The sequence below is a fragment of the Aedes aegypti genome, chromosome 2 (genome assembly GCF_002204515.2).
Source record: "Aedes aegypti strain LVP_AGWG chromosome 2, AaegL5.0 Primary Assembly, whole genome shotgun sequence".
Lineage (NCBI taxonomy): Eukaryota > Metazoa > Arthropoda > Insecta > Diptera > Culicidae > Aedes > Aedes aegypti.
Genome location: NC_035108.1, coordinates 213627514 through 213649679, shown reverse-complemented (window position 1 = coordinate 213649679; position 22166 = coordinate 213627514). Strand labels below are relative to the sequence as shown.

Sequence of the window (22166 nt, the reverse complement as noted above, 5' to 3'; positions counted from 1 at the left end):
TCGGAAGCTTCTAACAAACAAGCCGTTCCGAAACGGAACTAGTTAGGGAAACAGAAATTAAGCCAGGAGAACGATTTCGTTTCCTTCTCCGCCTCGACCTGGACCCGAAGACACGTCGGATAGCAAAGGACAGTCGGGTTCCCCACTTCCCGTCAGCCTCCCCGGTTTTTCGGTTTGGAGCGCGACACACGTCAGCATAGTCCCCCGAAAAAGCGGAAGTGGCAAGTGGCAAGGTCGACTGTAGACGCGCGGTAGGACTTCGTAGGTACCGAATTGAAAACTAACAAATATGAAGACGTGCAGCAGTGAAAGAGACGACATCCGATGCGCGAGGGGAGTTCTTATAAAGAGCGAGACAGGATGCGTATAGGAAAGAAGATGATACTTGAGGTCTTCCGTCTGCGCCGGTCGTCGTTTCCACCCACTTTGGAGCGTGAAAAGTGTTTTACTGTGTTGGGGGAAAAGTCTCAACGACGGCATAGTGACTGTCGTTGAGAAGGGTACACAAAGCCGTGGATGTGTTGGTGGATGAATGTATCGGGAATGCGCTTTCTTGGGGAGGAAATTTGATCACTCTATTTCCATTGCGTTTTACAGCTACGGCGACTGGTGAATAGGCCATTTGCGCGATGGAGTTGGTGGACTAGCAATTCCTTCAAGCGTTTGGTTTAAAGAGCCACCAGTCTACGCATTATGTGGGAGGAAATATAATTTACTACGGGAAAATCGATTCCGTAACGAATCAATAATATGACGGATCCACGAAATAGGAATGTTTTTTCCACTCGATTAGTTTGTGAAGCTAGAAGCAGGACGATTCAATGAAGATTAAAATTGTGAAGAATTTACATAGTTTAATCAGCGCTTGTATTTTTCGTGCACCTGATGGAGATTTCCAGCTCATATGTCTTTAGATCCCTTTAGTTGCTAGATAGAAAAAGATAAAATCCACCTGTATGGCAAAAAAGGTTTTGGGCAAAAGATTAGCAATACATGGATTATTTCGTACGTAGGAGAATTTGGGATAAAACCGACACCATATTGATTAAAAGTTTGTATTTTTTGATTGTTAAAATAATATATAAACGTTGTGGAATAATATATTGATAATAAATCTATCAGTCGTCGAGATCGCTTGATGAGACACAGATTTGACGGGATTTTTGAACCATATGTTTTGCCAACAGTAAAACATTATCATTTTGGTCGATATCGTTAATGTTTTCGTTCAATTCTGTAGGTCTTGTTCAATTTAAAGCTGATATTACTTCAATATAATTCAAGTTGAACCTTAATTCCAGCGTAAACCGTTTTATTTTAAGCTGATTGTAAAACGAAGCCAAACTTTATAACCCGCCAGCCCGTCGCGCTTCCCGTTCGTAAGTGGATGGCTTTAGCGCCACTCCTATAAGGAGACCATCCAGCAGTTTGCCCGGCCTGAGACCCTTCAAGGGAGGGGTTAATTTTAAAGAACTTGGGAAGAAAGCTGACTGGCTGCGTTAAATAAGCCGTTGTACTTCTCGGTAGAGGCTAAAGGCCATCAATATCACTGAAGTTTATTTATAATTCCAAATACAAATTCCTAGAATTCTAAGAAACCTTAATCACTGGAGCGAGGTGTTCTCATCACAGGCCCAGTATGAAAGTCACTCCATTCCAAACTGTCACCAATTTGAGAATGGTTAAAGGTCGATTTCAGGCCGACTTACCCAGTAAAACCAACTACAAGAAAGCGAAACGAAAACGAACTACATGAAAATCCCTCACAAGACACTAATTCTTTGTATTACGCAACGACATTAAACAAATTGTTTGGGAACCACTGACTATATTTATTGCATCACCAACAAAAGCTTTCTGTTATAAAAGCTCCAATAAAGCTCAGACACATAACGCTTATAGATGCTACAAATATATTTACACGGTTCGATCTTCCTACTACATGCTAGCCTAGGCCATTCCTGTTCCCTTTCCTACTCTAGCGTGCGTGTCATCTCCTACTACATTCTCTTTCTTCAACGGCGCTTGCCTTGCACGGACTTTTCTTCTGTGTTTGAGTTTTGGTGGCTACGGATTCAGGTTTCGGTGTAGAGTTATGTTTGATCTTTCGACCTTGACACTTGCTCCTACGGGGGCGAGCGACGAGGGCAGGATCAAACATGTCGCGCGTCGGTCTAGTAAGTGAACAAGTGGCGAAATCAGTTAGAGTAAATGAAAAGTGCCGCGATCGGTTAGTTCTGTCTGATCTGTCGACCTTGACGCTTGCTCCTACGGGGGCCAGCGACGAGGGCAGGATCAAACATGTCGCACGTCGGTCTAGTAAGTGAAAAAGTGGCGTGATCGGTTTGTTCTTTTTGATCCTTTGACCTTGACGCTTGCTGCTGGGCAGTGCGTCAAGAAAGCCAAGTTTTTTTTTTCCTTTTCGGGTCGCGCGCCTTTTTTTTTTCTGAGTGCTTTTATATAGCCGAGCAAACGAGTGAGGCTGAGAGTGGATTGTGGCTGCACAGTGAAGGATAAAGGATCAAGGTGAGCTCGTTTCATGCTACTATTTCTAATCTATAAAATATGTATGACTGCACATTTAATCGTTACAATTGTGGGACGTAAATATGAATTTTCAACAAACTATGAATTGTTCGTCACTGTGAGTGTCGACACAAACTCTGATTCATGAATTATTTATGTTTCACATTTTTTTTTATTTTCAGAACACCCCTTTTTACCTATATTTTTGTAATTAAAAAAAAACTTTGAATGGTTCGACACTACAAGTGTAGACTTGCGAAAAGTTCACTTTATTCAACAAACTTTGGATGGTTCGCCACTGTAAGTGTCGGCATAAGAATAAGAGTGTTCTATGATGTTCAAACCAATCAAGTTTTTTGTTTCTTTTCATATAAGTAAAATATAATAACACATGCTTTCGTCCTGACAGCTGTAGGAATGTTACATTTAGGTATTTGTTCAACAAACTTTGAATGGTTCGTCACCTCAAGTGTCGGCATAATTTTCCACTACATAGAAATTGTTCATATCAAATGAAAATTTTATATTTACAAATAAACATGTATATATCTCACAAATCATTATTTATCATGGTCTAATCGCTCATCAAAGTGAATCCTGTGACCCAACGATCCTTCCCATTAACAAACATCCCTCCCAGTAACCTTTGTGGAGATGCAGAGGCAAACACGGTCTCCAAATAGCAAAGGTTACACACTAACATTCCTTCCCCCAATCCCATCTGACTGCAAGGACAAGGCCGGCGCCGTTATTGACCCTGTATAAATAGTGGCACTGAATTATGCACATTGAAGAAGATTATGGCCAATCCCAGCCAAACTTCTAGTTGATTCTTTGTGCATTTTCACTGACTTCGGTCAATCACGGAATAGCAACCATTGATATGTGTAGTCAGTCTAAGCTAAGCTAAGCTACGGATTCAGGTTTCGGTGTATGAGCCATTTTACGAGACGTTTCGGAACAGCTGATCGCCGCAACGGCGTCAATTGACAGGAGACCTGGGATTAAATCCAGCGTGATTTTCAATAACGCCTCATCTTACCAAACGAGGACATGGAGAAAATGACAAAAATGAGATCCAAAAATGTTCGTTACTGCAACATTACACCTAGTTATTGTATCAGCTACCTCTTTGTTACCCATATTGCACATAAAAAAGCACTTTTGTGATCAGAAATATATTAATAATTTTTCTCCATTTAAGTTTTCGCCTGGATGAAAAGCTACGCTAGAAATGCGCACAGTCATCAACCATCATCATCGCGAAAACTGACGCCGATGATTGAAAAATCACAGGTCTCCTGTCATTTGACCAGGCTTCGTAAAATGGCTTATTGGCGATAACGTGCTCAATGAATCATTTGGGTTTATTCTACGACTGGCGTGAGGTGACAATTGTCGGTGTCGTATAGCGAGGTGAAAATTGTCACCTCACGCCAGTTGCAGAATAAACCCAATTAATAAATAACATTCGAGACGGCTACGGGCTATCGAATGGTGCCGTATGTCTCATGCGCATGGACAACACAGACGTTTGGCATGCATGCCTGGTACTTACTCTACCATGGATTTACGAGTGGGCGGGCTTACGGTTGGTGTGGTGGACTACCTGTGGACACGGAGCTGCGTTGGTATCAGCTCCGGCCTGAACACGATCGCGGATGCGTTCAACGGTTCATTCCGTTGGTCCTCGCTGGATCCGTGGACTTACGCGCAAACGCGGCACGTGCGTTTGATCGTCTCCCTCCTTCTAGGCGGTTGGGTGGTTGACGCTGATGGATTTGCTGACGCTGACGATAACGGTGATGGCGGGTTGCCTGTCTAGGGCGCGCAGAATGGCGCGGCGCAACCCTCTTCCGGTCACGTGTGCCCCGGGAATCCTTCGAAGTCGAACGGTGGGGTCAAGAGTAAGGTTTTGGTGGATGGTGGTGGCCTCCGCTGCCACGAATCCTACATACAAAAAGCCACAAAGCACATTTTTTACACAACCCACAAATTAACGAAGTAACTTCTTACCCGTAATACTGGTTTCTTCATACGCACTAAACACTCAACGAGAATATTTCTACTAGCTTTAGGGAGTTGAACTAGCTTACTGGAAAGGGAACTGATATTAGCAATCCTACTTAGAATTCTCTTGTAGTTAACTTCACCTAATGAAACACACTACGACGCGATACAAGAACTTCAACCACTCTTGCCTCTTCCACAGTTCGAAACGAAGTGGACGATCAAGACTGAGAATTGTCTTCAGATACCCGCTAAATTGTGACCTTCGGCTTCGAGGTCGCGAAATGGGACGAAGTCATAACTGTAACTGGTCGCAGTGGTTTATCCCGAACAGAAAAAAATATCATTATTGTTTATCTAGGACCTAACAAGATCAATACTTTCAAAACTATGTCAAATAAGTTCATATTTCCAAACATTTCACCAATGTGATCTAACGAATTGAAAATATTATCAAGAAAAACCCCATATTCACATTATGTCGATGTAGGCTGTCATTGAAATTCGTACGTGCCATCAATGATGGTTGCACGTTCCTCCCACAACACTGACATAGCTGAAAAAGTATCGGCATACTTTCTGAATGTAAGCGAACATAGTGATACTGAATACTGATCTGAATCAGTACGAGCTATGACGACTGAGTTTTATTACATTGAGTTTTATAACACGAGTTTCCAAGCCAAATTGAAGGACGGGCTACTTAGCCTTAATAAGTTTTATCTAGATTTTTCTACCAAATTTCAAAACTAGTCATTTATAATGATATTCATTGACTTGACATCTAGCTTGACATAGACCCCTTAACTTTTTACATTGCAAGTTTACTGCACGGAATAAACAAAAAGTATATTTGATTATATATTACGGCATTTTGTGTATGTTTGCAACCAAAATGGTGTTTGATGATCCAATAGATTATGATTAAGTTGTTTTAGTTTGTATTATCAGGAAATATGAAAGTTATTACCAATTTTATGCAAAACATAATTCACCCCAATGGCTTGATACCGTTGTAGTCTGTGAGAGTTACTGCTCTTGAACGCTATCTTGCCGCGTACTAAACGAGAGAGTGAATATCAACGTTCATAGGGCTCTCCGATTGCAATGCACTATGGTCCAGAAAGCAGTTTTACATGGGAAGATGCATTTTGTGCTATAGAATTAAACATTAGACGAAAACAGTCTTCCACAAAGTTGTTTGTATTAAGGGGGGGGGTCTAACTTTGTTTAGAGTTATTGAAAATTAGGGGTTTCATAGAAATAGTGTAATTAACTTTCTTATTTGTAGAGATTATATCATACATGCTTTTGCAAAGTTGATGATCATTCAATATCAAGCAACCTTGCCAAAAAAATGTGTCTCTTGTAACCAAAGTATGCATAGTTTTGTGAGAAAAACAGCAATAATTTCCAAATAGAAGAAGTTAGTGAGTTTCTATACTCACCAAATTACGCATTTTTCAAAGCTTTAAAAGTGTTTCATAGACTACTTTGATTAGATATTTGAATTGAAAACGCTAGAGCCAAAAAAAAACATCTTTGTTCGCACCACCCTATGTCACCGTAGTAAAAATAAGCTCTAAATCGGTTAATTTTAAACAAAAAAACTTCTTTGTCGAAGTAGCTTGAAATTGAATGGTCTACATTTTTGCTGAAGCATATATAATATAGTTTCTACAAATAAGAAAGTTAGTTACATCAAACGTGGACCACTTTTATTTTCAATAACTCCAAACAAAGGGTCTAACTAATACAAACAACTTTGTGCAAGACCGTTTTCGTCTAATGTTGCATTCTAAAGCTCAAAATGCATCTTTCCGCGTTAAACTGCTTCCTGGACCACTGTGCAATATGCCACGAACTGTTATGGTTCATGAACTGTTACACACCCTGAATATGGTTCTATCGGCTTATTCGGATCGAAATCCAAACGCCTCCATCCCATTACCCCGAAGCCCGAACGCAACTACCCCGAATGGGTCACTACCCCGAAAGCCATTACCCCGAATGGGTCATTACCCCGAACGCCACTACCCCGAATGAGCCATTACCCCGAAAAGTATGAAATACAATGCACTATTCTGTTTTGCGTGCAAAAATGGTGTCTATACTGTTATAGAGGATTGACAATACTGGTAATCAATGGTAATTTTCCTTCTTTCATGTGTCAGCTATTCTGTCGAAATATCTTGTTGGCAACTATCTTCTTTTTTTATTTCTGGACAGTGCCTGTTTCTTAGCTCAGTGGGCTCTTCCGCAGTTCAAGGGTTCATTCACAAATTTCATAACCAAAAAAAAATGCCATTTTTGACGTGTAGCATTCCGATGACAACCACCACAACCCCCTTTAGTGTTATGGAATTTGTAAATGGGATTTCAATAAAACAAGCTTTCAATTGACTGAGAGCTTTCCTTGTCAATTAACCACTTTTGTAAATGTGCCTCTAAGCCCAGGGATGTCAAGGAATTTTTCAATGCAGGATCGGAGGAATTCGAACTCATACCCTCAACATAGTCTTGCTGAACAGCTGCGTGCTCGCCGGTATTTGGAATTCTTGGTGGTGTTAATATTTCAATTTTGTTTTCAACAAAGATTTTCCTTTCTTATGAATACGTTGTTTCAGAGATTGTTCACGTCATAGCTGCAAGTATTTCACCATAAATTAGCCCTTCTTTCTTAAATAGGCTGTTCTTCTAAATTTTTATTGGATAAGCTACGCACTAATGTTTTCATATGGAACCGCTATTTTTTTTAAGGCGGGATATCCTCAAGGCATTCATTGAAGTCAATCCTGCTAATTCTAATCAGAAATTTATTCCTTCTTTTATCTTCTTGCAAAAAAAAGCAATCAGGTCTCTTATGGAACTGCTCACCATCAACTGCTTTCTACCATCATTATTTATTCATTGTATTGAATCAAACCCAACTATTTTTGTGGTTATCTTAGCAACATTCAACTGAATGATCCCACAAACTAACGAAAGTATTTGCTGTAACGGTGATCAGAGGCCGCTGTTTTTCTAACAAGTGTATTAGCGTTTTTATGCCATCGCGGAACGATTGTCTATTAGGTTGGTCTGAAAACGGGTTCCATAGAACAACGCTTGCAGCGATCAGGGTAAGGATGATCTTCTATTGCCAGTGCTAGTAGTCGACATCTAAAAAAATTTGAGTGAAAGAAGTGGGTAGCAGCGTCCAAAACAAATCTTTCCAACATCCATATTTTGTAGATATTAATGCTATCCTTTTCATAGTAAATTCACCCTTCTTTTTTAAAGAGGCTGTTCTTCCGAGCATTGCAGTGTAGCTGTGTTTATCTCATCATAATTAGAGGACACACTCAAACAAAACGTACTATGTAAGTACGTTAAAGTTGTTTTATAAAAATCTAGCTCCTTTTTAAATCCTAATATTTGAAATTATTGTTAAGCCAAACTTGTTTAACACTTATAAGGAATCGTACAATTTTATCCCCACCTTCTAATTAGAGTTAGTCTCAACATGTTATGTATTCGGGGTAATAGCGTTCGGGGTAGTGACCCATTCGGGGTAGTGGCCTTCGGGGTAATGACCCATTCGGGGTAATGGCTTTCGTGGTAATGACGTTCGGGGTAATGGCATTCGGGGTTGTGGCGTTCGGGGTAGTGTCATAGAGTCAATCCAAACACTGATGTCAAAAACCGTTAAATTTCTTGAAAAAATAAACTACGATAATAAATGTTATTTTTAGGGGGTAATTCACATATAACAGCACATATCTCTTAAAGAATGAGATATAGAAAAAGCGAGTCTTCGGCAAAGTCGCTTCAAATTGACACTTGTCCAACTTTACTGAAGACATCATATGTTTATCTAAATGTTAGGTAAAAATAGTTTTCCTGCTAGGAGGATTGATCACCAAAATTTCTGCATCGAAAGATGCGCTCTAGCTTGCCAAGAAACTTCTCCGTACAAACAATATTGTTAAAATCGAAGGTATGGGTGCTATTCAAAAATCGCACGAAATCGACACAAAACAAGACACAGTGCACGCATCTCCTGCACAGTTTCTTGCGAAATTCATTGGCAGATACTTCATAAAAATATCAATATGAATTCTTTCAATGATTTTTCCAGTGAATCTTTCAAAAATACATTGAGAGATTCATTATTTTGAATTTTCCTATAGTATTCTTCTTGTAATGATTTTTCCAATAAATCCCCAATGATTCCACTAGGTATGGTCGAAGGAATTCTTCCAGAATAATGCTGATACCTACTGTAATTTCCTCATGAATGGAACCTCATTCTTAAAACTTTTTTATAATGTCTTCAGTTGTTACTCCAGGAAGCTTTTCCTAGAAATCCTACAAAAACTTCTCCAGGAGATCATACGTTGTTTTTTCAATTAATTCATTCAACTATTTTCACAGGAATTCACTCTATAAAAAAATCCTTATACTTTGGCAGATTCCTCTATAAATTGATTCAGAGTTTTCTCGTGGTGTTTTTCCAGACGTTTCTCAAGAAGTTTCTATAGAATGTCATACAGGAATCATTTGTGTAGTAGTTTTTAAAAATTCCAAAATAAATCGCAAATTGATTTTACCAAAGGTTTATCCACAAGATCTTGCAGGATATTATCAGATTTTCCAGAAGATCGTGCAGGATATTATGAAGTTTTTCGTTTTTTTTTTCGATAATCAATTTAGCAATCTCTTGAGTCATTACGAGAAATAATCTTAAAGAAATAACTGCTTTCTGAAATCTTGTTGAAATTTCTTGGAAAATCCGTAATACATGAATGCTTAAAAGAGTCTGGTCGGGACAAAATGCGCAGTCTGAAGGAGATGGAATGCCAGGAGAAGAAGTTGCTGTACCGTTCTCAAGAAACGCGGAAGTTCTATGAGAAGCTCAACGCATCCCGCAAAGGCGTGTCGCGAGCTGAAAAGTGCAGGGATAAGGATGGGAGCATCTTGACGGACAGGCGCGAGGAGATCGAAAGATGGACGCAGCACTATGACGCACCTGAATAGCGCAGAAAACATAGGCATACCAGCGAAAGTGATGACTACATCGGTACAGCGGACAGTGGAAATAAAAATACATCCAACCAGCTCCCACGATGAGGGTAGTTAAGGATGCCATTCAACAGCTCAAGAACAAGAAGGTCGCTGGCAAAAATGGTATCGGAGCCTAACTCATCAATATGGGCTCGAAAAGGTCGGCTGCTTGTCTGCATTGGCTGAAAGTCAGAATCTGGACAACGGCACAGCTACTTTCAGGACTTTCATGCCTGCTGTTCAATATTGTTCTTGAAGGTGTCATGTGGATAGCCGGATAACAGTCGAGGTACGATTTTCACGAGATCGGGACAATTGGATATTATTGAGGGAAATTTTGAAAAACAACAAGCGTCGCACTGATGGTGAATGCGTCAAACGCGACAGGGACCGCTTAGGAAACAGCGTCATGATCGACGGGGATACCTTTGGGGTGGTGGATGAGCTTGTCTACCTCGGATCCTTGCTGTCGGCAACAACTCCGTTAGTCTAGAAATACGGAGGCACATCTGTGGAAGTCGTGCCTACAATGGGTTTCAGTAGAAACTGCGGTCAAAAAATATTCACCTCCGCACTAAATGCACGATGCACAAAACGCTCATAAGACTGGTAGTCATCTACGGGCATGAAACGTGTACTATGCTCGAGAAGGGCTTGCAAGCTCTTGGGGTTTCAAACGCTGAGTACTGAAAATCTTTGGTTCATCTGCACGCTATAAACGGTGTGCGGCGGTGAAGAATGAACCACGAGCTCGTCTAACTCTACGTCAAACCCAGTATCTTAAAGGTGACTAAAGTTGGAAGGATACGCTGGGCAGGGCATGTTGCAAAAATGCCGGACAACAGCCCTGTAATAATGATGTTCGTTTCAAATCCGGTTGGGGTGTGGGGCGTAGCAAGTAGCTGGAGAGGACCTTGAGAGCGTGGGTCACATTAGAAAATGGAGAGTAGCGGCCATGAATTGACTGACTTGGCGAAATATTGTTGGCGATGTTTTACCTAGTTAGTTGGTGTAGAACTAAATGGATAAATAAGTGGAAGCGTCAGTTAAAATATCATCCGAAACACAACATTTTACATTAAATCTAGCTTGGAAATCTGCTCTATAAATAAAGCACCATGGGATGAAAACTTCATCTTCATACTTCATCATAGTGTTCTTCATAATTGACTAGTTCAGAGATAACATCTCTCAAGGTCAGCAGCCAATACCGTTCCCAACACCATTAGCAATAAAGTAAAAAAAATGCGGTCGAGTTAATTCGTAGATTGTAGATTGTAGTATCGTACGGTACCGTCAACGATAGAAATAGATATTTGGTACTTCACTTGGCATTCCCATCTCTAAAACTTGACACATGGAGCTCACTCCAGCAATTGAATTTTCAAATCACTATCTGGTACGGTACTCCGCCGTTGTAGTATCTCGTACCGATCGAGAATCTCTTTGCAATAGAAATTTTCTCGACTTTCTGGGCGTAGAGTTCCTATCGTGCTTGCCACACGATATGTTCACATGCAACAATGAACAGATGGCAAAAAATGCTCTCAGTTAATAACCATGGAAGTGCTTTTTGAACACTAAGCTTAGAAGCAGGCTCTATCTCAGTAGTAAGGAAGTAACGTCAGAAAGAAGAAGAAGTTTTCAATATTAGTTTAAATGAAAAACACTAAATTTCTTGTTTTCAATAAAATTGCACTTTTTGTAACCGTAATAACATTTCTCTACAATTTCTCTTTCTTTTCCAGCATCCATCTTCCCGTCGGCAGCTTCCTGGGGCAACTGGGGTAGTCCAGCGACGAACCTCTACCCTTCGCACACGATGTCCCACGTAACGCCATCCCATGTCGCACCCCATCTTGGTTCGTATCCACACTACGCATGACCATCACCAACGACAACCACCTCCACGCATCATCATCATCACTCGCAGGTTGACAACTTTGACATCTACAAGAAGTTGACTCCCTACGAATAATAGCAACAGCCGCAGCACAATTCTGAAGCTGCCACTGAACAGTTCAACTTTTAACTTTCCAACCCAAACCGACAAAGCGGGAAGATGCAAATATTTTAAAGATTATACAAAATGGAATTCCAAGTCAGTGTATACTAGCAATATTTTTGATGTAAAGAAAAAAAACGAATCTCATGTCGCAACTACGCAAATGAAACAAACTAGTCTTCAGATAACGGATCGAGTCATCGTAGATATTAAATTAAAATGTATAAAGTTATTTATTACCTGTACATAGATAAAGGAACACGTTAGATTTACTTTTTGTTTATGATTCGTGATATGTAAAAGATAATTGGCAAGTATTACCAAACCAAGAAAATCTAGTCTTCTAATTATGTTTAGTTTATTAAACAAGTCAGTGCAAACCAAAAAGTCTCTAGAAGTTAGAAAGCAAGTGAAAAGCTTGTTCAATAAGTTATTATACATTTTCAGAAATATTTATAATTTCACAAAGTAAAAAAGCAAATATTCGTACATTCAAAGACTGTGATAGTTAACGACACTTGTTAAAATTTTGTTCTCGCAACAGTTTTTACTCAAATCGTCTACAACTATTGAGGGGAACTATGTTTTACCAAACAAAATAAAAGATGTGAATACAATATCTTTACATGTAAATTAAAGTCTTAGCTCCTACAACTGTACATAGCAATACTTATACAAAAAAGAACATATTCAAAGCGTACTGCTGAACAAAGCAAGCATAAAATAACATTAAAAAAATCAATTTACATGGATGTATTGTCGAGGTATATGTTACAAAACGAGCGTTATCATTGTTCATCAAAACTTTTCTTATCGAAAGCATTTGCAACCCTGTACATAGAAACACGCTCGATGTGAAAAATGAATCAAAAGTCAAAATCCATCAACAAATTATCAGTGACTGTAACTACTTTGTGTGAAGTTCAAATATATCGAGTCCCATGAAAGCGGACGGATATCAAATCTGAGTGAAAATAAATTAAATGAAAACCAAAAAAATCTTTCAAACTATTCGTCATGTGGCTGGTACTAGAATAATGATCAAATAACATGCATAAACTCGTAACTGAATGTCTATTTTTCAATCTACCGGTACGTGTGACTTCGTCCAAGTTCATTGGTCTACTTGAATAACTTTTGGACGAAGACTACAACAATTTCTGTAATACAAATATTGCAAGCATAACAAAACAAATATATGTGTACATGGTGTGACAAAGTCGACGAAATAAAATTAAACTAAATAAAACCCGAAAACAAAACCAGTCTTCATTGTATATGAACAGGGCAAAATTATATACTTATTGAATTGAAAACCAAAAAAAGCTAATAAATTCGTATAAATGTTTGAAAAATGATTGAGTTATAATTGTTTTACTTAGAAGCATGAGTTCAACGAGCTATCCATTTTTATAGTGGTGCATACCATGCCCACACAGTTACGGATCACTTTGGCGTTCAACATCGGATAACTCGCTCAAAACATAAACGTTGACGTAAAACATATTTTTCCCATGTCATACTATTTGCCTTCTACCACTTGTAATGTTAAGCACAACATTCAATCGCTAAATAACGATGTTTTTGACAAACGTTTAGTTGGTACCGCACAGCTATCATTATATGGTCGTTTTCTGTAAGAAGTGCCGTCAGCATGCATAAGCTCCCACAGGTGGTAAAATTCAAATGTAATAGCATAAAACATGCTCTTTCACTTCGATTTAGTGTAAATTCATCTTTGGAACACATTTTTCTTGATTGTTGATTCTGAATAAATCTATAATATGGGCCAGGAAATGGTTGTTTACCACGGTTATGGATCACTTCCAAAGAATGTAGATTTCTGACATTTCAATCATTAGATTCGACATTTTCAGACAAGATCACTAAGGATAAAACTCATATAACAACAAGGTTCATAAATTTCATTTTTAGCACACAAAATGGGTGGAAAACTTGTCTCAGTTACTACACTCCAGTACCATAAAACGGAGTTACTTTGATAGTTTTTTTTTTTCGAAGAAAACTTGAATATATATGCATGCTGTTTAAAAGAATTATAGTTTATATTTAAAAAACAAGTACTGGCATCGTAGCTATTGATTGCCAAAAGAATTATGTACCGAATTGATTTTTTTGTATTTATTTTATTGTAATTATTTGCCGAATTAAAAATGATACAATTTTAAATTTTCATGCATTCCTATGTAAATATTACACTCAAAATAGTTTACTAATCGAAGTTCCAATTTGTAACGATTCAATATGTGCTTTTAAATTACAATTTTACGTTTTCCATGCTATTTCATTGAATTTTATAGGTTCGACTCCACACTATTTGAAGTCATTTGACAAAGTACCGATGTTTACAAACGCGGAGGAAGTTCTCTAAAATTGCAATGCAAAGCTTAGACAATCGCTACGCAAGGAACGAGCGACCAATGTCATATTTTATTCAAGTTGTACCAAACTTATTATTATTATAATTTATTAACGACACTTTACCCTCGTCAGAGCATTCGTGTCGGGAGTGTACCAAACTGTTGTTGCAGAATAATATTGTTGCAACAAGAAAAGATGAGAACAATGCCTATGTTTCTACGTCTTGGTTAACAATTTACTCACAGATTCATTTCGAAGTTGATGAAATTGTTGTTAAATTGTGGCTAATTCAAAAGGGTCCTAACATTTCTGATAAAATCTTGATTTCATTTAATAACACGATAGAGCATGTTCTTGCATTTACTTTGTCAAATTTTCCCGCAATGGCTATATCATTTTCAAACTTCAATTTTGAAAAACATCATGTTTGGCATTCACTAAGTCGTCGAAAACGTCACATGGGTTTTACTTTTTACACGGGATGTTCCTATCTGACATTTCATGCTATGTCTTAACAAGGAGATTTCAAAAATCGAATGTACATCGTATATTTTCTCGCTAGAAATCAGAATTTGGTCCATATTTTCATAATTGTAAGGTATTACAAACCTCGATTATTCGTATGCTTTAGCAAAATACAGTCAAATTTAGCCAGAAGTGCAATGCAACAAGAATACATTTGGACCCCTAGAAGCTACTGTGAAAATTTTAGCGGAATCCTTGAACTCTAATCCTTGTTGACCTTGTAGTTTTCTATCATGAAAATCGACCATCTGTATGAAAAACTGTTCTATGGCAGAGAGGCTTGCTGTTTTGGTTAGCAGACTATGTATCAGGCCGTAAGGAATGGCTATAATGATGAAAGAATGGAAGCGTAGGGAAACGGTTTATTCCAGTCCGTCTTGGGTTCTAGCAAATGCTATGAACTATGATAGATCAACAGTGATATATTAAGAGTGGTAGATAGAAGCATGTGAAAGATACAATTACAAAGTATGAGGAAAGGGACGGGCCTGGGTTGAACCCATGACCTTTTGCTTATGAAGCAGAAGCGGTAGTCATTAGACCACCAACCCCGTCTATCTCCTATTAATTGAAGATAGAGTTCTAAAACCGGAAATCTTTTCGTCAAGAAACAAAAAAGTTATAATCTAGGGAAACAGAGATTTGCTTTTCCCTCGAGGTGGGAAGGAAAGAAAAAACAGTTTTTCGACCACCTTACAAAAAAAATGTTGTGCCACTATTGAAATGGCGCACAGTGCGTTGCTCCATAGACAAAAATCAAATTTCAAGTTATTTTATTCAGCGATAATAAGTATCCACAAGTATTGATAAATAACATCGGCTACTGAACATGTATTTATAAGATTTATAAAGCACTAAAACGACTACAACAAGCGTTGAAAGGGACAGTCTTCCGAGTAGCAAAACAAACTTAATTTTGTCGCATGTTTTCAACATTACTTTCAACTAGTACGGAGGGTGTTGAAACCAATCCATTCAATCAAAATTTGAAAGAGAACATGTTTGAAGGTTGGTAAAGTATATTTAATGGAATAAGCACACCAATTTTAACTTTGAATATGAGAAATCGGCACGATGAGTTGGCTATGAAATCAAACTTATGAAATACTAACATCTAACTGTGGTTATCGATTCAAAAAAAGTTCCACAGAGTTCCACCCTAAATCACTCACAGACATTTTTCTCAGAGTGTCCTCTAAGAGGTCTAAAAGATACAGCTGCAACTCCCTGCAACTCTTCGAGATTTTCAACTATTTTTCGGTATACTCCTTAACCAGCACAAGTATGAAAATGAGTTGTTTGTGATAAAAATCCGAAAATCTCGCAACGCTATGTGGTCAAAGCTGAACCAGACATTACATCAGAGCAAGTTTATGCTTAAAATAATATATTTTAAATGAAGTTTCTAAGATTTTATTCAAATTTTGTGTTAAAAACTAGAACATTTTAAAAATATGCGCATTTTTTTTTGCATAAAAGCGTTTAAGTTACTTTTGCAGCTACGAGTGGGAAGAGACATATTTGCATATAACTTCTTACATTATTATAGGCAATAATAGTACAAATTACAAGGTTTCTCTTGGAAAATAATGGAATTGGCGCTTAGGACAGTTGTGCGATTATGTGTATACTATATGTCATTTATGAAAATTGCAGCACTTTTCACCAGAAAAAACTTTTCCTTTCATACCAAAGTGCTTAAATGGCTTGATTTTCCAGTTTTGATTTTTGTCCTGCATCTCCATACATTCAACGCACTGTGATGGCGGGTCTAATATATCTGAACAAATAATGAATCAACTCACAAACGAAAGAGTTTTATCGGCTAAAGTGAACTTTTATGTAAAAAATGTAGTTGGAACAGTTTTTAAAAGATTTGATCGATTTCTCCATACAAACTTCAAGCTTCTTTAGCCAACCCTTTAGAAGTCACGGGTTCCGCTCAAACTTACACAGTTGCTTCAGGAAGTCCAGATGAACAAATTTGGGGTGTGTAACTTGCCAAGAACACCTTTTGTCTTTCTCCTTCTTCTTCTTCTTCTTCTTCTTCTTCTTCTTCTTTTTCTTCTTCTTCTTCTTCTTCTTCTTCTTCTTCTTGGCATTACGTCCCCACTGGGACAGAGCCTGCTTCTCAGCTTAGTGTTCTTATGAGCACTTCCACAGTTATTAACCCTCTAATACCCAAATTTTTATTTTCGATTTAAGTATTATTTTTCGTTATCTAAAATCGTTCTAAACACGTTTTGGGCATTTATTTATTTTTATTCGCAAATTTTTAAATTTTGGTTTTTGATTTTTATAATTTTTTTTTTTGAACATCCCTAGCTATTTTTATTTTTTCTTGAAGCCTTTTCTAGTTGTTGATTTTTGGCAATAATAAAAATTTTAATTGTTACGGTATTTTTTAAAATATTAAATTTTTAATTTTTTTTCGGAGCGTATTTTATTTTCCGTGTAACTAACGGAAAATCAGGTTTGAAATGATTTTAATACCACCAGGCTCTTCGTTTGTGATAGGTTAATCGTAGAAAAATATAAAGGGTATGATTTTTTATATTACACATTAAATAAAGCCCAGGCATTTGTAGGTTATATAAGAATGCAATTTATCAAACAATTTTTAAAAATACAAAAAAGTTTCAAAAGTCATAAAAAACTTTTCTTATATGCGTGTTATGAGTCAAGGTATAAGCCAAAAATAAAATCATTTTGATTTGCGAGCTACGAAAAAATACACAAAATTCCAAAGTGTACCCCGTCTAAAGGCGGGGTTGGGTATTAGAGGGTTAACTGAGAGCTTTCTTTGCCAATGTTGCCATTATTCGCATTCGTATATCGTGTGGCAGGGACGATGATACTCTATGCCCAGGGAAGTCAAGGAAATTTCCATTATGAAAAGATCCTGGACCGACCGGGAATCGAATCCAGACACCTTCAGCATGGCTTTGCTTTGTAGCCGCGGACTCTAACCACTCGGCTAAGGCAGACCCCATATTGTCTTTAGAAACATCGAATAAAACTATTTTATTAAGCAATTTTTTGCTTAATTAGTGAATTAGTTAAAATGAAACTATTGTCCAAGTCTTGTTCGCTCTACAGTGGAGAATCTATTCAACACCAATTATTTTGTTAACGTTATTTAATAGCATAAGCATAAGCATTGATAACCGTACAATTCTTAGTTGCTACTCCGTGATTGACCAGAATAATCGAAGTTGCACAAGGAACCAAGAGATGTAGCTTGGGAGTAGCTTTCCATCTTCAATGTACACTTTCGAGAACTCCAAACCTTAAAAAGTCAATAACGACGCCGGCCACGTCCTTACGGTCATCGAGGAAGGAAAGGAATGTTAGTGACCGAGAGCACCTCTGCATCTCCATGGCAGTCGCGGGAATGTGTTTTGTTAGTAAGGAGGGATCATAGCTGCATGATCAGGATTCACCTGGGTTAGTGATACGATTCATGCAACCTCAGCTCGAAAAATACCTATCATTACTCTAAACACAACGTGAATATACGGTTAGTCAACGCTTTTAGCGTCGAATCATTCAAAGGTTATTTTTTTATAATTATAAAACCAGGTAAATGGAAAGGTATGGGGTTTTAAATGTTAATGTAATGTTAATGTTCATGGTATCTCGCATACCTGCAGGAATAAAATAGACCGCTTTGTGCGGACCTTAGCCTCTTGCCCTGCAACCCCTATCTCCCTCTTCGTGGTACTGGTCAGGAACGAGTAACCTCAGGGAAGATCGGGTTACCAAACCCGATGGGAACTCTGGTCGTATGCTGACAGGGAAGGCAGGTTTGCAAACCTGGAGCGCCTGTACTCCATGTTAGGAGCGGCTCACAACAGCGTCTGTTCCCCATGCCAGGGTCGGCTGAGCATCGTCCGACTGCCAAAGAAAGACTCCAAACTAAACTGCGCACTATGGGAATAGTCCTCCGGAAATTTAGAGGGTTGATGTCAGGCCCTGCAAGCCAACTGTAAAAACACATCAGCACAAGAACGTCAACGAGAGAATACGGACCGGAACAATCGGCAAAGACCACAGTGACGGAAATGAACTAGCGATTAGAAATTTGGTACGTGGAACTGCAAATCTCTCAACCAAATCGGGAGCACTAGCATACTCTCCGATGTACTGAACATCCGAGGTTTAGGCATCGTAGCGCTACGGAGGTGTGCTAGACAGCTTCGATGGTGCGAACGTTCAGAGGTAATCATACCATCTACCAGAGCTGCGGCAACACACGTGAGCTGGAAACAGCTTTCATAGTGATGGGTGGTATGCAGAGGCGCGTGATCGGGTGGTGGCCGATGAACGAAAGAATGTGCAAGTTGAGGCTCAATGGCTGGTTCTCAAATTCAGCACGTGCATAGCCCTCACTCCGGAAGCACTGATTATGACAAGGACGCATTTTACGCGCAGCTCGAATTCGAGTACGACCACTGACCAAGCCACGCCGTCAAGATCATCATAGATGATTTGAACGCTCAAATTGGCCAGGAGGAGAAGTTCAGACCGACGATTGGAAAGTTCAGTGCCCACCGGCTGACAAACGAGAACGGTTGACAAACAAGACAGATTGGAGGACAGGCTTGTCTTCATCGGCTGATATTCATAATCTGGAAAACGGAACAGTTACCGGAGGAGTGGAAGCAAGGCGTTATATGCCCTATGTACAAAAAGGGCGACAAACTGGAATGTGAAAATTATCGTGCAATCACTATCCTAAACGCCGGCCACAAACTGCTATCTCAGATTCTCTTCCGTCGTCTATCATGGCTGCGGTCAATGAAGATTCACTCCTGCACCAAATGCACGATGTACAAAACGCTTATAAGACCACTCCTCTACAGGCATGAGACGTGGACTATGCTCGAGGATGACTTTGAAGCTCTTAGGGTCGGCGGCGTGCAGGAGAACGGCGTTTGGCGGCGAAGCATGAACCACGAGCTCGCTCAACTCTACGGCGAATCCAGTATCGTGAAGGTAGCTAAAGCTGGAAGGATACAACAACCCTGTAAAGATGGTGTTTGCCACCAATCCAGGCGGAACAATAAAGCGTGGGTCGCAGCGAGTAGGTGCATTGACCAGGTGCACCAGAACCTGGAGAGCGTCGGTCGCAGTCGATGATGGAGAGAAGCGGCCATGAACCGAGTGAATTGGCGAAATATTGTTGGCGAGGTTTTCCATAAAGGTAACACTGCGGAACACGTTTTTGTCTCAAGCATCAAAATACCATCATTAACTCAATTAAGGGTTGCTGAATCCAATGTCGTTTTCAAAAATATCATAGCACGTCTAGTTTTTGAGATATTCCCTGTTGAAAATGCAAAATTTGACTATATCAGCCAACTTGCATGCAAGTTTGCCAGCTTGTATGGCAATTTATTTGCTTAATTTGCCATAGAATTCAAATTTCATGTGTTAAACAATACTTATCATAAGAGTTCATAATATTGTCGGTGCTCAAAAGTTATTTTTTTATGGTTTAAAAAAGTATTGTATTTTACCATATAAGAAAAACGAAAAATTTTGTATGGAGACTGCAAGCATGTTGAAAAAAATCGATTGGGACTAAATTTAATCGTTTAGTTTCAATCAAATTATATTTTAAATGAAAGTTTAAGTTCTATTATGCATGTTTGGTGGATAAGATTTCAAAAAAGTTTGATAAATCATACCTTAAATTTTATGTGAACATCAATAAAACCAGTGTTTCATACGACTCTGGCGACCTGTAGCTAAAAATTGTGACGTGCTGGAACATTTCTGAGAACAGCATCAGATTCAGCAACCCTAAATCTACTCGAGACACATAATTTGGTTCTTGAGACACGCAAAAATGTCATTTTTGTTGCGCTGTGTAATTGATGAAAAACCAAATAAATGAATGATTAATGACTTGAATATTAGTCCAACGTAAAATGCCATCTCATCTAAATAATTCCATTATTAATGCAGTTCGGAAATCAACTGATTTCTTGTTTCTTGCCATCAGAGACTGCAATTCGTAATCCTTATCGGTGTGTTGCGTTAACTCCGCGCTTGCCCCTTTGGTCATCTGTAATACAATATGAACTTCTAACTGCTCGCCATCTTTAGGTATTGCAGTATTAGCAATATCACGGCTTAAGATATCAGGGATAGGAATAATAACTCCTTTTACGTACATCACTGTGGGGTTAGATATTGAGTAATGATGAAATAATTTAGTTCGTCAAGGACCGGCACAATTTGCATACCGCAATCAAGAGCAAGGTGACGAGCATCAAATCCTCTGTCAACGCTGCCATGAACGAGCAAAAAGCGTTGAAGATGAGAGCAGAGCTTGCCGAAAAGGCACTTACATGGTTACGGAGCAAGCAGTGGCTGACAAGCTGAAGGCCCAGAATGTATGAGGTCACTGTTGCGACAGAATCGGTAACACTGCCAAGCACGACCTATACATAGACCGAGGAATCGCCTATCATGGAATGAAGAGATATGTCATCGCAAAACTGAAAGTCATTTCTAAAGCAAATTGTGCATTCTCATAAGTTGAATTCAATTATAAAACCTTAAATAATAACCTAAAGTATTCTTTTTGAATTGTTATCTATTAAACGAGTGCGTGGAGTAATTTGTTTGAACTAAAGGTTAGTAATGTGAATTAAATGAGCTAGAAGTTAAATTATATCACTATAATAACTTTAGCAGAAAAATCACTCGTCCACGGTGTTAGGAATTCTAAAGGTTGGGAACCACTATTGTTCCCACCTCGGCTTTGTCCTGGGACTCAGGGTCGTTTACGCGGTATCGAAGGAATTGGAGGCGGAAGGACTTCCCTTGAAGAACAAAGCAAGGTGGACCGATCAACAAAAGAGAAAGAAAGCAGGGCTTGCGCTTTGAAATGATAGGCGACAAGTAAAAAGTTTAACTTTACATCATTCTATTATTAATTTCTTGATTCATCATAGCAAGGAAGGGGGGGGGGGAGTAACTCAAGGAAAGGAAAGCAAAGGAAAGGAGTTTACTCACATACCGTTGGCTGTGGGCACTCTAGCAGCTGGCAGGAAGTCGGCTTCCCTCGACTGTCCGGGATCGGAATCGTCGGGACCCCATCGGCATGCTCTTCCGTCCTTCCTGGTAACGTTTGGTGGTGAATGGATGATGCCTCACACGTCGGCGGGGAACCGTCTCGGGATTCTCTAGCTCTGGCTTCTCTCCTGGCCGTCCACACGACAGTGGTAAATCCGGAACTGTTGTCTCGGGATGAAATAGGGGGTGGCGGGCCGCTATCGTTTGACCGACCGATAATGGGGCGACGGGATGGCACAATGGCGATGATTCCGTTCACTCACTAACAGTCACAATCGGGACCTTTTTCCACTTTCACTCGACTAACTTATCCGTTCACTATCGGAGTAAAAAAGAAATTAATTAAACTCGCGCACAACTGGCGGTGACTGTTTGCGTTCACCTAATAGAGGCCGATTCTGGGATGACCGGCAGTTTTATCTCCCTCTCGGTGGGTGACAGTCAGCTGTTCGCTCGATGACATTGACGGTTGGTAGCAAGTGGTAGCGGAGTAGGGATGTTCAGGATAGGAAAACGGGGGTTTAAATTCGATATTATATTTTAGTTTCGTTAAGTTTATTTAATTCAGTTCAATTTCAAATCC

General features: G+C 39.1%; 1 protein-coding gene across 2 annotated transcripts in view; it reads left to right on the top strand.

The window, feature by feature from the left end:
* The window catches only part of LOC5568335 (DNA-binding protein D-ETS-3), a 306381-nt gene extending 293439 nt beyond the window's left edge, over nt 1-12942 (top strand). For both annotated transcript variants that reach the window (XM_021843918.1, XM_021843916.1), the window contains exon 9: nt 11331-12942. In XM_021843918.1, the coding sequence (XP_021699610.1) occupies nt 11331-11467 (137 nt within the window). In that variant the 3' untranslated portion in view covers nt 11468-12942. The remainder of the gene's footprint in view (nt 1-11330) is intronic.
* The last annotated feature ends 9224 nt before the right edge of the window (nt 12943-22166 follow it).